Source organism: Schistocerca piceifrons, chromosome 7, assembly GCF_021461385.2.
Source record: "Schistocerca piceifrons isolate TAMUIC-IGC-003096 chromosome 7, iqSchPice1.1, whole genome shotgun sequence".
NCBI lineage: Eukaryota > Metazoa > Arthropoda > Insecta > Orthoptera > Acrididae > Schistocerca > Schistocerca piceifrons.
Genome location: NC_060144.1, coordinates 154,155,049 through 154,172,171, shown reverse-complemented (window position 1 = coordinate 154,172,171; position 17,123 = coordinate 154,155,049). Strand labels below are relative to the sequence as shown.

At 40.3% G+C, this 17,123-nt stretch overlaps 1 protein-coding gene across 2 annotated transcripts in view; it reads right to left on the bottom strand.

Annotated features, from left to right (window-relative positions):
• The window catches only part of LOC124804932 (cytochrome P450 6j1-like), a 176,169-nt gene that overhangs the window by 80,437 nt on the left and 78,609 nt on the right, over positions 1–17,123 (bottom strand). For both annotated transcript variants that reach the window (XM_047265309.1, XM_047265310.1), the window contains exon 5: positions 15,896–16,103. In XM_047265309.1, coding sequence (XP_047121265.1) covers positions 15,896–16,103 — 208 coding nt within the window. The remainder of the gene's footprint in view (positions 1–15,895; positions 16,104–17,123) is intronic.

Below are 17,123 nucleotides of genomic sequence, written 5' to 3'. Positions count from 1 at the left end.
TGCGTGCCTCCGCGATACAGATAGCCGTACCTTAGGTATCTGTTGAGAGGCCAGACAAACGTGTGGTTCCTGAAGAGGAGCAGCAGCCTTTTCAGTAGTTGCAGGGGCAACAGTCTGGACGATTGACTGATCTGGTCTTGTAACACTAACCAAAACGGCCTTGCTGTGCTGGTACTGCGAACGGCTGAAAGCAAGGGGAAACTACAACCGTAATTTTTCCCGAGGGCATGCAGCTTTACTGTATGGTTAAATGATGGTGGCGTCCTCTTGGGTAAAATATTCCGGAGGTAAAATAGTCCCCCATTCGGATCTCCGGGCGGGGACTACTCAAGAGGATGTCGTTATCAGGAGAAAGAGAACTGGCGTTCTACGGATCGGAGCGTGGAATATTAGATCCCTTAATCGGGCAGGTAGGTTAGAAAATTTAAAAAGGGAAATGGATAGGTTAAAGTTATATATAGTGGGAATTGGTTCAAATGGCTCTGAGCACTATGGGACTTAACATCTGTGGTCATCAGTCCCCTAGAACTTAGAACTACTTAAACCTAACTAATCTAAGGACATCACACACATCCATGCCCGAGTCAGGATTCGAACCTGCGACCGTAGCGGTCACGCAGTTCCAGACTGAAGCGCCTTTAACCGCACGGCCACACCGGCCGGCCTATAGTGGGAATTAGTGAAGTTCGGTGGCAGGAGGAACAAGACTTCTGGTCAGGTGAATAAAGGGTTATAAACACAAAACCAAATAGGGGTTATGCAGGAGTAGGTTTAATAATGAATAGGAAAATAGTAATGCGGGTAAGCTACTACAAACAGCATAGTGAACGCATTATTGTGACCAAGATAGACACGAAGCCCACACCTACTACAGTAGTAGAAGTTTATATGCCAACTAGCTCTGCAGATGACGAAGAAATTGAAGAAATGTATGATGAAATAAAAGAAATTATTCAGATAGTGAAGGGAGACGAAAATTTAATAGTCATTGGTGACTCGAATTCGGTAGTAGGAAAAGGGAGAGAAGCAAACGTAGTAGGTGGATATGGATTGGGGGTAAGAAATGAAAGAGGAAGCCGCCTGGTAGAATTTTGCACAGAGCACAACTTAGTCATAGCTAACACTTGGTTCAAGAATCATTGAAGAAGGTTGTATACATGGAAAAAGCCTGGAGATACTGACAGGTTTCAGATAGATTATACAGGGTGTTACAAAAAGGTACGGCCAAACTTTCAGGAAACATTCCTCACACACAAATAAAGAAAAGATGTTATGTAGGCATGTGTCCGGAAACGCTTAATTTCCATGTTAGAGCTCATTTTAGTTTCGTGCACCTACGCTCATTGGAGCACGTTATCATGATTTCATACGGGGTACTCTACCTGTGCTGATAGAACATGTGCCTTTACAAGTACGACACAACATCTGGTTCATGCAGGATGGAGCTCCTGCACATTTCAGTCGAAGTGTTCGTACACTTCGCAACAACAGATTCGGTGACCGATGGATTGGTAGAGGCGGACCAATTCCATGGCCTCCACGCTCTCCTGACCTCAACCCTCTTGACTTTCATTTATGGGGGCATTTGAAAGCTCTTGTCTACGCAACCCCGGTACCAAATGTAGAGACTCTTCGTGCTCGTATTGTGGACGGCTGTGATACAATACCCCATTCTCCAGGGCTGCATCAGCGCATCAGGTATTCCATGCGACGGAGGGTGGATGCATGTATCCTCGCTAACGGAGGACATTTTGAACATTTCCTGTAACAAAGTGTTTGAAGTCACGCGGGTACGTTCTGTTGCTGTGTGTTTCTATTGCATGATTAATGTGATTTGAAGAGAAGTAATAAAATGAGCTCTAACATGGAAAGTAACAGAAGAAATATTGAATTTAATTGATGAAAGGAGAAAATATAAAAATGCAGTAAGTGAAGCAGGCAAAAAGGAATACAAACGTCTCGAAAATGAGATCGACAGGAAGTGCAAAATGGCTAAGCAGGGATGGCTAGAGGACAAATGTAAGGATGTAGAGGCTTATCTCACTAGGGGTAAGATAGATACTGCCTACAGGAAAATTAAAGAGACCTTTGGAGAAAAGATAACCACCTGTATGAATATCAGGAGCTCAGATGGAAACCCAGTTCTAAGCAAAGAAGGGAAAGCAGAAAGGTGGAAAGAGTATATAGAGGGTCTATACAAGGGCGATGTACTTGAGGACAATATTATGGAAATGGAAGAGGATGTAGATGAAGATGAAATGGGAGATATGACACTGCGTGAAGAGTTTGACAGAGCACTGAAAGACCTGAGTCGAAACAAGGCCCCGGGAGTAGACAACCTTCCATTAGAACTACTGACAGCCTTGGGAGAGCCAGTCCTGACAAAACTCTACCATCTGGCGAGCAAGATTTATGAGACAGGCGAAATACCCTCAGACTTCGAGAAGAATATAATAATTCCAATACCAAAGAAAGCAGGTGTTGACAGATGTGAAAATTACCGAACTATCAGTTTAATAAGTCACGGCTGCAAAATACTAACGCGAATTCTGTACAGACGAATGGAAAAACTAGTGAAGCCGACGTTGGGGAAGATCAGTTTGGATTCCGTAGAAATATCGGAACACATGAGGCAATACTGTCCCTAAAACTTATCTTAGAGGCTAGATTAAGGAAAGGCAAACCTACGTTTCTAGCATTTGTAGACTTACAGAAAGCTTTTGACAATGTTGATTGGAATACACTCTTTCAAATTCTGAAGGAGGCAGGGGTAAAATACAGGGAGCAAATAGCTATTTACAATTTGTACAGAAACCAGATGGCAGTTATAAGAGTCGAGGGGACGAAAGGGAAGCAGTGGTTGGGATGGGAGTGAGTCAAGGTTGTAGCCTCTCCCCGATGTTATTCAATCTGTATATTGCGCAAGCAGTAAAGGAAACAAAAGAAACATTCGGAGTAGGTATTAAAATCCATGGAGAAGAAATAAAAACTCTGAGGTTCGCCGATGACATCGTAATTCTGCCAGAGACAGCAAAGGACCTGGAAGAGCAGTTGAACGGAATGGACAGTGTCTTAGAAGCAGGATATAAGATGAACATCAACAAAAGCAAAACGAGGATCATGGAATGTAGTTGAATTAAGTCGGGTGATACTGAGGGAATTAGATTAGGGAATGAGACACTTAAAGTAATAAAGGAGTTTTGCTATTTGGGGAGCAAAATAACTGATGACGGTCGAAGTAGAGAGGATATAAAATGTAGACTGGCAAAGGCAAGGAAAGCATTTCTGAAGAAGAGAAATTTGTTAACATCGAGTATAGATTTAAGTGTCAGGAGGTCGTTTCTGAAAGTGTTTGTATGGAGTGTAGTCATGTATGGAAGTGAAACATGGACGATAAATAGTTTGGACAAGAAGAGAATAGAAGCTTTCGAAATGTGGTGCTACAGAAGAATGCTGAAGATTAGATGGGTAGATCACATAACTAATGAGGAGGTATTGAATAGGATTGGGGAAAAGAGAAGTTTGTGGCACAACTTGACTAGAAGAAGGGATCGGTTGGTAGGACATGTTCTGAGGCATCAAGGGATCACCAATTTAGTATTGGAGGGCAGCGTGGAGGGTAAGAATCATAGAGGGAGACCAAGATATGAATACACTAAGCAGATTCAGAAGGATGTAGGTTGCAGTAGGTACTGGGAGATGAAGAAACTTGCTCAGGATAGAGTAGCATGGAGAGCTGCATCAAACCAGTGTCAGGACTGAAGACAACAACAACAACAACATACAGATTACGAAAGACCAAAAACTGTAAGAATCCGAAAGAATTACTCAGAATATAGTTTTATTTAATGCATGCACAGACAAAACTGGACTTAATTTAGAATGAGTTGTTAAATATGTAGCAGTTTCATAATGAATTCAAATTGCTATTTGAATTCTGAGAAATGACTAAACAGTGCATTAAATTCCCTTTTAATTTAGGAAAGGGTGCTATTTCAGCAAAAAATTGATGGTCTTGAATTTCAACGAGATGACGGCACATAGAGAATTAAGTTATGAAATTTCAGACGTGTTAGACCCATCAAAAAGTTATCATACGCATATATAACCAAATTTATCTCACTTTTATCGATTTCTAATGTTGCTATCTCACTTACAACTGTTTTGAAAACAACTGAGCTGTCTTAAAAACAAGTTATCTTTCGCGAAAAAAGAATTTTAATATCTGTAAAGATACGTTTAAGAACGACAAAGGCTCGATAGAGGATAGTGATGTACGACTGGTAGCTGTAGAAAGCGATCTTCATGAATGCTTCAAATTATAAGATAAAAATTTCACAGATGTTCGAATAAGGAACCTCGAAGAGCTAAACTGCTGAGTTAGTGGAGGCTTTCATGCATTTTATACGAAATTACAGTATTCAATAAAACAATTTTGTTCAATTTTGTTATGAATGCAGAATAGGAGAAATGTTATTACAACCGGCAGTTACATATGACAAAGAAAACAACTTGCTCGCTACCTCAGTTGCCTGAGAAATGGAGGTCATATCCAATGACTCGTACCATTACCTTCGTGGACCCAAGGCTGTAGCATAAATTTTATGACGGCATGCTTTCACTCAGCAGTGAGGCAACTGATTCTTAAGCACACGTAAATTAAATTCCGCTTATGTGATTGTATTTCCTGGTGAAAAATATGAAATTAAACACGACTTACATAGTTTTGTTTTAACAATATTTTAAAATGCTGTTAATGATTTACACAAGAAATCAATAACAAAAATTTAAAATGCTAGACATTGTACAACACTCTTTTTTTCACACATAGGAAACACGTATGTTACTTTAAACGGCTCTGTAGTTAGTTTTCGTGGTAATATACTTTTTAATATTGTATACATATACATACATATATGCACACATTAAAAAAATGTACATGAAAATCTACGATACATAATTTACAGAACAGCCGTTAGGAAGTCAGGTAAAACACAAACATGTGAAAAACGCAGTTTTTCAGGAGAAGCTAATAACCATTTATTTGTATCGTTATACGACAAATTTATTCGAAATTATTCTAGTAACTTGCTAACAGGATTCTGTACATCGTTATCATACGTATACTCTCCAGATAAGGGGTATTGCAACAAATGTCTCAGGTAGCATTTCAACACAAACAAAATTAAAAAGACGGATTACAAGTATATAGTCCACTAGTAAGCGACATTTCAAACCGGTACTGGTAGGCACACCTATACAATGATGCAAACAGACACTTATTACTTATGCTTAGACTTTTCTTTGAATTTATGGATGTATGTATTGTAAAATGTAGGGAGAGGACAAATACATAGATAACTTTGGGAATCAGCACGGAACAACATTACTTTAAAAATTGAAGATTTTACGAGGAACTGCTAGTACAGAATCCAAAACAGAACAAGCCTAACTGCAGCACCAATGTCTATGCTACAATTTGTACTTATACGAGACGTTGTGGAAGCCCCTAGCAACAATTACCATCAGGTGTAGTTTCACAGATTTCCCGAAAAAATCTGGTCCTCATGAAAACGTAGGATGCAGGCTCCTGTACCCTAAGTAACTACCAGACTTCCCTCGAAATTTTTTCATCCCTCTCTTCCTCTACACTTCATTAGAAGGAAAAAAACTGGCACAAGTTCCCCCTTATTATAATAAGTTCTGCAGCCAGCTTATAGGTATTATACCAACAGAAAAGAACACGAAACTTTATATAAATACCTGCTAGTCAGCACAATCCACCGATTCAGTGGAGTAGCTGACTCTGTTGCCCCTATCTTTCCGCTAAGGTCTGTATTTATCACGAAGGCAGTGCTTTTACTCGATACTCATGGTAAATGCACTAAAATACTCGTCACACTCAAGCGACGAACAAAATACAACGTCGTGGAGTCCATTTGTCAACAATAGACAAAGCCTGTGACAGCCAGCAGATGTTGTCATTTAACAGCTGGGAAAATAATGATCGTACAGGTGTGTTAGGCACTGAAATTATTCGCGACATAAATGCCTCCTAACAGTTTTCTGTTTCATTTGCAAATTAGCTTACGTGTCCGACATGTTTCCATCAAGTCGCTGAAGGTGTAATAAAATCATTGGTATGCCAAAGACTATTTTAATTATAAGTCAGCCAGTGAGCGCTGGTATCCAGAAAGGAGTACCAACAACAGACTCAGCCAGGTGCCGTAAATGAGAATCAGACTGGGCAGTTCCACACGAAAACAGAGCCATCCAATACAACGACGACAGCGAGGTCAGGTTGTAGGTTACTTACGCTCTCATGCGCTACCACAGGCTCAGTAGCGAAACGGACGGTGTCGACATAAGCCGTTGGCGGCAGGATACATTCATAGACACCACCATCTACGCTTGTCAACGAACCGTGTGCCCTACTAACATGCTGCCTGTTAGTCTAACGATGTGTAACAGCTTCTGATGTAGAGCGCACATGTCGCCACATGTCAGGTTCCCTAATAGTCGTCTGACCTGATTCGAGATGGGTGGATAAAATCAAAGCCGGCGAACGCTCTAGCTCATGAAACTAGGCGTTTATACTAATAAATAAATGCTTCCTAGTTTAGAGTTATTTCTGTTACTTTCTTTCGGGTTTTGTCACTCCGCTGTAGTTCTACAAAAATTGACAGCAATGGGAAAAGAAGCAGAGAATAAAAAGTAATAGAAAAAGAAACAGAAGAATTATTAACTAATCCTGCGAAAAATAAGGCTAATTCTGATGTCAGCGGGGGAAGTGAAATAGCTCTTTCTTGACATAAGGTAATTATAGTGATAATAATTCAGGCAACAACAAATGTAGACAAAACGACCTATCTAGATACAAATGATTACAACACAAAATTCGTGTAGTAGCTAACTTCTTTCTAACACCTAGAAAATAAAGGGGAACACATTACCGTTTACTTGAGTTTCTTCTGGTGTATCACACGGTCAAAAAACGGACGAGAATGCAGCGTGTCAAGTCTTCGAGGACAACCAGATCTTCGGTAGCTGATGATAGTCTGATTATCAAATCTGAAATTTTGTAATTACGGCAGAACTCTTCAGTCCGTGTATCTTAGTATGAGTGTCAAGTATGTACTAAATGGTAGTGTTCGCTTCATCTTTATGCATCCACCGTCTATTGGTTTCTGCATTGGCCCAGCCCAGTAGACTTAGGGCTTAAATTAAACAAGAGTTCTGGTAGGCGATAAAATGCAACAGCAGGTTACTACATTGGACTTGCAGGTACAACATTTAAAGTAATTAAATCTTAAGCTGCATCATTATTAGTACAGAGACATAAGTAGGCGTGCTATAGGCATTCTGGATCATAAAAGACCCCAACCCGCCCACTTGATTAACATTTGTGAAAACATGTGACTCACGACCGTATCCCACTCGCGACGTCGCTAGCGAGGCACCTTTATCAGTAGCATCATCACTCTAATCAGTGAAGTCATCAGCTTTAGCAGTGATATCACCATTATCACATAAAGGGCGATGAACCTCATGCCCATCCCCGTCCCCTTTCTTTCTCCCCTGGACCTCTCCAGCCTAAATCAGCACACTATTAAAATGAAACAGTCACTTTCATTCATCATGATCGATGATTTGATAAGCCTTCAACTATGTCACTCATGATTTACATTATTATAATAATTTAATTTATAATTAAGTAACTTAACTATGACTACGCACATTTAAATAAACCAGACTGTAGTATTTTATCAAGCATTAAAATGATCACATTGTATTCCGAAAGCAAACATTTTGGCTGTGCTCAAATGTATCCGAATTATCTGAATTACGTGAGCAACGTCGAATGTGTTTGTTTAGAATATTATGTAAAGGGTGTGTCTTGAAGTACTTACATACTGGAAATATGATAGCAATACACACACATACACAAACACACACACACAATCCACCAAAATGCAGTAGTGAAGTCTAAAGCAAGTCCTCCAGCTCTGTTTCCATGTCTACATAGTTATAGATAATATGCTAAACTGACAACTGAGAATTCAAGTTTAGCAGGAAGGGCGATGTGGTAAAACTGACCTGACCAACCGTATAATGGCAGAACGCAAATGTTAGCTAAAGTATTACGCTAAGCAGACAAACAGAAAAATAAAAAGGCAGTCTAATTACGGCCAGCTACTGGAAAAATGTAATTAATTCTGTTATTTAGCCCTGTTATTGGTATTAAGTCACAATGCACCCTCATCTAAATTGTTCTGCGATTGTTTTCAAGTGTTACAATAATACCTCTACATCCACAATACACAGAAGATGTTGACATTTAAATCTGATGCTGTCTTTTGGTGGTTCATAGAACAGTCAACATTTGACGTTCTTACAAGTTTTTCAGTAACGATTTATCTTAGCAACAGCCAATTTTGAGATAGATGGGAAACAAACGTAATGTGTCATGCTTTACACTAAAAAAATGTAATCAATGATACCGATTGGCTGTAATTGCTTACAAATGGTTGTGCATAAAAGAGGTCATGTTCAACAAGACCTTTCGACCATATTTACCAATCAGAACTACGGTGACAAGCCTATCTAAAACTGTATTTCCCATTAACAACTATATACTAAACAACAGCAACATCTAATAAAAACGAGTAATGTAAAAATACCACATCCACACACAACAAAGCCAAAAGACAAATGAATAGCTGAAACACCATTTTAGAAAGGAAGGGAGATTTTATATTATTTCAGTGTATCACTTATACTGCAGATTTTCACATACACAAGCAGAATTTCTGCACTGTCTAGATACATCGAAACACGACCAAAGCTGTGTCTGGAAAAAGACAGACATGAAACTTCACGTAGTACGATGGTGAATATTTTCTAAAATGAAATCTTTGCCACTGAAATAATGTTATTTATCAAGTACAAAGCACGCGCAGGTAGTTAATAGACAAATATAATTACAGCTCTCTGACCACAAACAAAAATTCTAAATTTGCTGTGAAACGAAATTGTATTACTTCTCAAACATATGAAATATCGAGCACAAAATGCTCATCTCCATACTGTTGCAAGTTAACAGTTCTATAAAGTGCATATTGGCACTTGTGACAAAACTTTAAATTATACAGGACATGTTAACGACAAAAGTTGGATTGCCTTACAAAACTACGCAAGCACAATCGACCTTAAAGTTACGTATTTCCACATCTAAATTATCTATATAATTTATTAAAACACACACAGGCTGTTTATTGACACTAATGAAACAAATTGCATGTTAGTTGAATACCACAGTCTGACATGAATTTAAATTCATCAAAAAATTGGTTCTACAACATTGTAAAACACACATGAACGCTACTGCTGGGCTAACTTTCAGCCTAATGTGCACATGTCTATAAGAATTAGCGAAGTAAATAGACTTTGTCTTAAAATCATGTATTTTTCCTGATAGACCAACAAATTTGGTAACAGGTTCAACATTCAATTCATCTTTCATTAACCTAACTTCTCTCTTATGCTGAGGAATGTTCCTGTTATTTACAGGGAAACTTTAAGTATCAGTTCATGTATGAGTATCACTCCTGATATCCTCATAAATATTTTAAGTTTCAGTGTGGTAAAATAAGCTGTCAGTTTCTGTATAACACAGTTTTACATGATTTGCTGTAACCTTCTTTCTCTAAGAAAATGTCAGTTACTGGAACGCATGTCAGCTACTGGAAGAGACGTCAGCTACTGTGAAAAACTAAATTCCTTTCATTCCCTCTGTATTATAATTTTGTTACCTGGAAATTTACTGTGGTGTATAAATCCAAGAGATAATGTCAGCTACTGAGGAAAATCTGTATTTTTTTAATTCCATCTATGATATATTACAACGTTATTACATTAAAATAAACATTACAGAGAGACAGAGGATATTTACTGTCACATATAGGTCAGATGGTTGAAATTTACTGATTATGATGATGATGAGGCAGAGGTGGAAACACTATATACAGTTTTTGGTGTTGTGTGCACAAATGTGAGATGAAATTTTACGACAAGGCAGTAGATGCATATGTGAAAGACCACCAATACCCAGCATATTATTGTACGAGACAATGATGGTCAGTTTACAGGGTGGAAAATGATGGTTTACGTGGTATGCACTATTTCCTCTGGGACAATGACAGTCAGTTTACAAGGTGACAACCGTTTCCTCTGAAGGACTACCATTCCTGCAGGGTGACAACCATTCCTTCTGTGGACAAATGGTAGTGATTTTACAGGAAGACCAGCGTTCGCCTTAGGGGACCAGTATTTCCTCTTGGACAATGATGGTCATTTTGAAGGCTGATCACCATTCCCCTTTAACATTCCCTCTGGTTGACCAACATTATTTCACTGGGCCAAATGATGGTCGTTTAATAGAGTGACTATCTTTCTTCGTGGAAGTGGGGGAGGTCACATTATGGTCATTTCAAACGGTCATCAACATTCCCCTTGGCTGTCCCCTGGGTGACCAAAATTTCGCTTAGAGCAATGATCGTCTGTTTACTGGGTGAAGAATAATGGTCAGTGTACAGGGTGGGAAATGATGGTCGCTTTAAAGGGTGAAGAACGATGTTCGATTTACACGGTATTCACTACTTCCTCTGTGACAGTAATATTCAGTTCATAGGGTGGCTACTAGTTCCCCTCTGTGATTGCCATTCCTCCAGAGGACCTCTTTCCCAGTGTGGACAAATGGTGGTGATTTTACAGGAAGGCCACGATTCCCCTTAGATTACCACAATTTCCCTTGGGTAACCAGCATTTCTCCTTGGACAATGATGGTCATTTTAAAGGGTGATAACCATTCCACTTGAGTGATTACCATTCCCCCTGGTTGACCAACATTCTTCACTGGGCAAATTATGCCCATTTTATAGGGTAACTATCATTCTCAATGGGGGCAGGGGAAGACATAAGATGGTCATTTTGAAGGGTGATCAACGTTCCCTTTGATCGGCCACCATTCCAACTGGGTGGTCACCGTTCCCCCAGGGTGAGCAACATTTCTCCTAGGACAATGATGGTCTGTTTACAGGGTGGGGAATGATACTTTGCAGGATGATCACAGTTACCCTGCATACTGTTGTGTGGTACAATAAAGATTATTTGCAGGGTTACTGCCATTACCTTATGTTTTCAAAAATAGTTAATAAACAACTACGTGATACGAAGTACACTTTACTTTGATACGATGTAATCAACAGTATGTTAAGAAGTAGTGAAAAGGGCAATTAATTGTGAACTGTACTATGACTATGCTTACAACAAACACGCTACCTCCCTCAAGATCCGAAATAAACTGTTACGATCGTCCACCCTGTGCATCTTATTTTCGGAAGACTGCTGCTGGCTTCTACTCACAATGGCCAATGATGGTCAGACTCGCCAACATTATCTGGGAACAGGACAACTTTATTTTTTATTTTTTCAAACATGCTAATGCTAGTATGTCTTTCTTTTCATGATGCATTTTACGCTGCTGATGTCACAACAAATGATACATCATCAGGATGAAGTCATTCTCTCCGAAATTCTTCTAAAACGTCAAGTGTTGACAACTCGTTCTATGAACCACCGAGAGACGGCATCAAATTGAAACGTCAACATTCTTTGCATATTTTAGATGTGGAAATAAAACTGTAACATTTGACAAGCATCATAGAGCAATTTAGATGTGGACATAGTTAAATTTAATGTGCATTGTATCTTACACAAAGAATAAGCCTAAATACTGGAATTAATTACATTCCCCCAATAGATGGCGTATGTGTTTGTTTGTCTGCTTTGTGTAGTATTTTAGCCAATATGTATTTTCTGCAGTTATAAGCCTAGTCAATTTACTTTTACTACATCATCATTTTAGCTTCAAGTTTAAATCTCAGTTGTCAGTTAGCACCTTATTTTAACTATTTAGATATGCAAATAGCATTGGAGCACTTGCCTTAGAGTTCAGAATAGTGTTTGGTCACCATTTTGAAGGATAAATGTGTGTGTGTGTGTGTGTGTGTGTGTGTGTGTGTGTGTGTGTGTGTGTGTCTTTGCGAGTGAGTGAGTGTGTATGGGTATTGTTTACATATTTTAGATACAGGAAAATTGCAAGTCACACTCTTTACCTAATTTTTTGGATGAGTACATTCAAACATGGTGCAAACACCTGCAGTTTTATCAGTCTCTCCCGAAATGTTTGGTATGCAATAGAGATTCCATAGAATTTGGAATGTAAAAGAGAATTACACAAAATATTCAAGTTACGAGTTAGTACAGCAGAGAAGGCCATTGCCCACGATTTAAGTTACACAAGACAATCTGCATTAAAAATATGTGTGCATGCAAACAGCTTAACTGTTTCGAGACAAAAGTACAATTATAAATGATATCAATGAGCAGTTTTACTCAAGGTCCATATATTTAGCTACTTACTTTTAATGACAACATCCCTAAAACTATGGATCCAATGATATTAATATCAACCGATCGGTGGTCCCATAGCTAGTCGAGGTCGACTGGGGTGCCTCTGATTTCTGAACTCTTTGGGGGACATCAGAGAATCCCATTTCCTTTATGTCCGATTTTGATACGTAGTATTTTTGTAGTATGATGTTCAGTTGTCAGAATTTTGTACACTGCAGAATTGTAGCAAAATAAAGTGTCAACTGAAGTTCAATATTATTTCAATAAAAATGCTACTGGTATCTACAGTCCCTGACTTAGGCAGTGCTTGTCTACGTCCAGTTCGGTCCCTGTTCTTCTGCCAAGATAAAGTGCAGCCATCATAGTTAAGACATACACTACGTGACACAAAAAGTAAAGTACCCAGAATACGTTCACATACACATGAACGGCAGGTATGTAAATCATTAGAGTTGCAATTCTCTAAGAAAGGTAGAACCCACCACCAGAGTTCAATGGCGTTGTTTCTTTGTTGTTACCAGGCCTGGTAGAGTATACAAAGGACATGAACTGTGTCAGATATTTTGTGATCTCTATGAAGGGCGCGGAGTGCTGAGTATGCATTTGAGACAGCGTTATCAGTACGTAACAGAGTTTGAAAGGGGCCTTATTGCTGGTCTCCATTTCGCTGGCTCGTTGTATCATGCAATTACCAGATTTATGGGGAAACGAATATCACGGTGGTCCGATGTTGGACTGCTTTGCGACGTGAGGGCATCGTCAAATTTCCGGTCGACCACGTCTGACCACCACCTTCTTTTGGAGAACTAGTAATGAACTCCCCGGAACGTTCTTTGCCATCCCACACAATTGGTCGGAGACTAGCAGCATCCAGAGTGGAGAATTACCATCCCATGCGTAGGCTGTAGTTAGTATCACAACGCAAACAGCTACGTCTGGAGAAGTGCCGCGATCGGGAAGCACGGACTGCTTATGAATGACATCGCCTTCTACTCAGCAATGGACCGTCGTCGACTGTGGTGGAGACGCGGGTGAAGTCCAATTCTGGCAATGTTTTTCGGTGTTTTGGAGAAATGCAGCAATGTTATTCCTGGCGTCATGGTGTGTATGTTTCACTTCACGGATGGCTGGCTCTGAGCACTATGGGACTTGGAACATCTGAGGTCATCAGCCCCTAGACTTAGAACTATTTAAACCTAACTAACCTAAGGACATGACACACAACCATGCCCAAGGCAGGATTCGAACCTGCGACCGTAGCAGAAGCGCGATTCCGGGCTTAAGCGCCTAGAGCCGCTCGGCCACAACGGCTGGCCTTCCACGGATGGAAGTGATTCGTGGATCTCTAAAGGTACAGCAGTGCATTAGCGCTATCCTGTGTCCTTACGTGGTACCTCTGATGCGAAAATATCGTAGTGCCATTTTTCATCAGGACGATGTTCGTCCACGCGTACAGTAGCATGTGTCCTAATGGAACGTGTGCATGATGTTGAGGTACTCCCGTAATCGGTAAGATCCCCTAATATGTCTGAGACAGAACATTTGCTGGGTCAGTGCGGACATAACCTCCATCCCATTGCCAGTATTCAGGACCTAAAGGACCATTTACCACATTTGGGACCCAGCTTGCTCAGGAGAGGGTTCAACGGTCTTCTGATACTCATCCCATACATGCAGGACAAATACGGTGCAATGTCGTATTGATACGTCCTTCGTAACTCTGACTCGTTTTAGTAATAACTGCAATAACATCACATAGCCTCCCAAACAGTGAAATTTCATTTCGTTTCCCCCTCCTATTCTAGTGCTTCATTTCTTTCGTCAGTTTAGATAACCAGTTTTTAGGGCTGAGTGAGATTTATTTAAAGTTTACTTAATTAAAGTTTACCACAATAGGTTCGGGCCGTTGTACTGTCTTTAACATAACGAAATAGAAAAATAATCTCGAAGTCTGAAGGCAGTATCGGACGTGCATGCAGTATGATTAATAAACAAAGACTCACACATAAACTGACGGAAAAAACTACGACACTAAGAAGGAGCTGCACGACATAAACGATAGTCGGTGGGCATTCTCTACACTGAAAGATGATGTCTATTCAAACATCGCGCTAGTCATATAAGAGTGGCTCTAGTAGCTATGAGGCTGCAAATCAGGTTTGCCTTAAATACATGCTGTAACGATAGTGAGTGTTATTTAACTTTGTGATTGAACGTGGGAGCTGATATTAGTCACAACTGCCAATGGCTGCCATTGAGGCGACGAAGACGACATTACCTTCACTTACAGAGTTTGAACTAAGTGATGTAATAGAGCTACGAGAATATATGTTCCTTCTGCGACACTGCAGAAAGGCTTGGCATGAATGTAGCCACTGTACATGACTGCTGCCAGCGGTGGTCACGGCAATGTGCAGCCGCAACAAGTCTGGGCTGCAGATGGTCACATGGCTCTACCAACAGCGAAAATCACCGTATTTGGCGTAGGGCTCTAGCGCTTCGTGTTGCATCTGCAGCGTTTTGTGCCACAGTGACTCAACAGACTTACAGAAATCGGTTACTTCAAGGACAGCTCTGAGCCAGACACCCTGTAGAGTGCATTGTACTGACCCCGAACCACCACCAGTTCGACGTCAGTGGTGTCAAGCGAGAGCCCATTGGAGGGCAGTTTGGGGTTCCGTTGTGTTTTATGATGTAAGCTGGTTCTGCATCGGTGGCAATGGTGGCCGTGTGTTGGTTAGGCCAGTTGAAGGCCTGCAACCAACCTGTCTGGGTGCTGGACGCACTGGACCTACAGCTGGAGTTGTGGTGTGGGGCGCAATTTCGTATGACAGCAGGAGCAGTCTCGTGATTATCCCACGCACCCTGAGTGACGTCAGTCTGATGATTCGACTTTCTGTGCTGCCATTCATGAACATCATTCTAGGGGGTGTTTTCCAACAGGATAACGCTCGCCCATATAGCGCTGTTGTAGCCCAACACGCTCTACAAAGTGTTGACATGTTGCCTTGGCCTGCCTGATCACCAGATCTGTCTTCAATCGAGTACATATGGAACATCATCGGACGACAACTCCAGCGTCATCCACAAACAGCATTAGCTTTCCCTGTATTGACCGACCAGATGCAACCGGTGTGAAACTACACCCTATCAACTGACATCCTGCACCTGTTCAACACAATGCGTGCAAGTTTGCGTGCTTACACTCACGGTTACACCGATGATTAATGTACGTTTCACACTGCAATGGCGTTTCTTGCGCTTACATTAAGCTGTGATCTCGCAGTCTTAATCACTTGAATACGAGTATGTTACCTAGACAAATGAGCGCCCCAAACTTCATTGTCTTTATTAATTATTTTTTGAGGTTGCCTTTTTTTCGTCATTGTATAAGACGTCGTCTTTGAATTAGTGGTGGTACCTCAGGTGGAAAAGTGATGCCAAGCGAGGACAGGCACTGGTGATCATGAACCTGATGGAGCTGTTGGTGTTGGGCTCCAAAATCAGACTGAACATCTCCAACATTTCCGACTTCTGGTCATCGAGGGCGCCTCCTTTGATCCCCAGAGCACAAGAAGTCACTACGTCAGTCGTGTATCGCATACATATCCCCAGAGCCTCGACACCATCTGAAACATTAAAAACAATCAGTGGCACTAACAGTGAAGGGGGGGACATCACCGTGCCAATGGAAACAATCCGAGTAATCCGTGCACAGTAAGCGGTAGTTCTACTGTTGCATGAGGTAAGCAAATACTTGGGTGCATAAAGTGGAACAAATATGGATACGTACTGAAGCATTTTTAATTTTTATATGTTCATTTCACCTAGTCGAATTAGAGGTATCAGGCATTTTGTAACATTTAATGAAACAAATGTAACATTTACGCTGCATGGATTGCAAAACTGGATACTGCTCAACGTAAATTACAAAAAAATTTGTTAGGCTCTATGCAGTCATTAAAATAATAATAATAGTAAGAGCAATGAAAAGACAGTGTTTTGGATATTTGGAAGGAACAGGTACATCTAAGCTCAGCAAGAAAGTAATGTAACGATCGATAATCGCCATATTATCATCAACTTCAATATCATCATCAGTAATACAGTTACTCATCGTTACCATAATCTATAACATTACCTTCTTTAAGACTAGTGAGCCGCCCAACTTTGTAGGAGTAGTACTACGTATCCATGGACCGTCCACTTCTCTGGTGTAGCAGTGATAAATTATATACACAAACTTGCCTCGTAAATCATTCTAAGTATTAGTGAAAAACGTATCGAATTCCCTGTACTGGTTCCGGAGATCAACCTTCATCTAGAGACAGGAAAACACGATGGGGGACTTTAATATACGAGTATAATATCTATAAAATGGTATATTAAAGCAGTCGTTGTACCAAGTTTTAACAGTAAAGTAAAGGTGTCTTCAACACAAAAGCTTTTTGCTCTTCTAGGCATAGTCCTATTGGAGGTGACAAGCCTTTGCTTTCTTCCGATCTGTGAACTGACTAACCCAGAAAGTTATAAGGAGAATTACAGTTCGTATCAAAAAAATTTATGTATAATAGAGGAGCATTTCGTCACACCGTGACAGTACATGTAAGCTGTACAGCTTTTATTGAAAACTACAGATGGATACAACG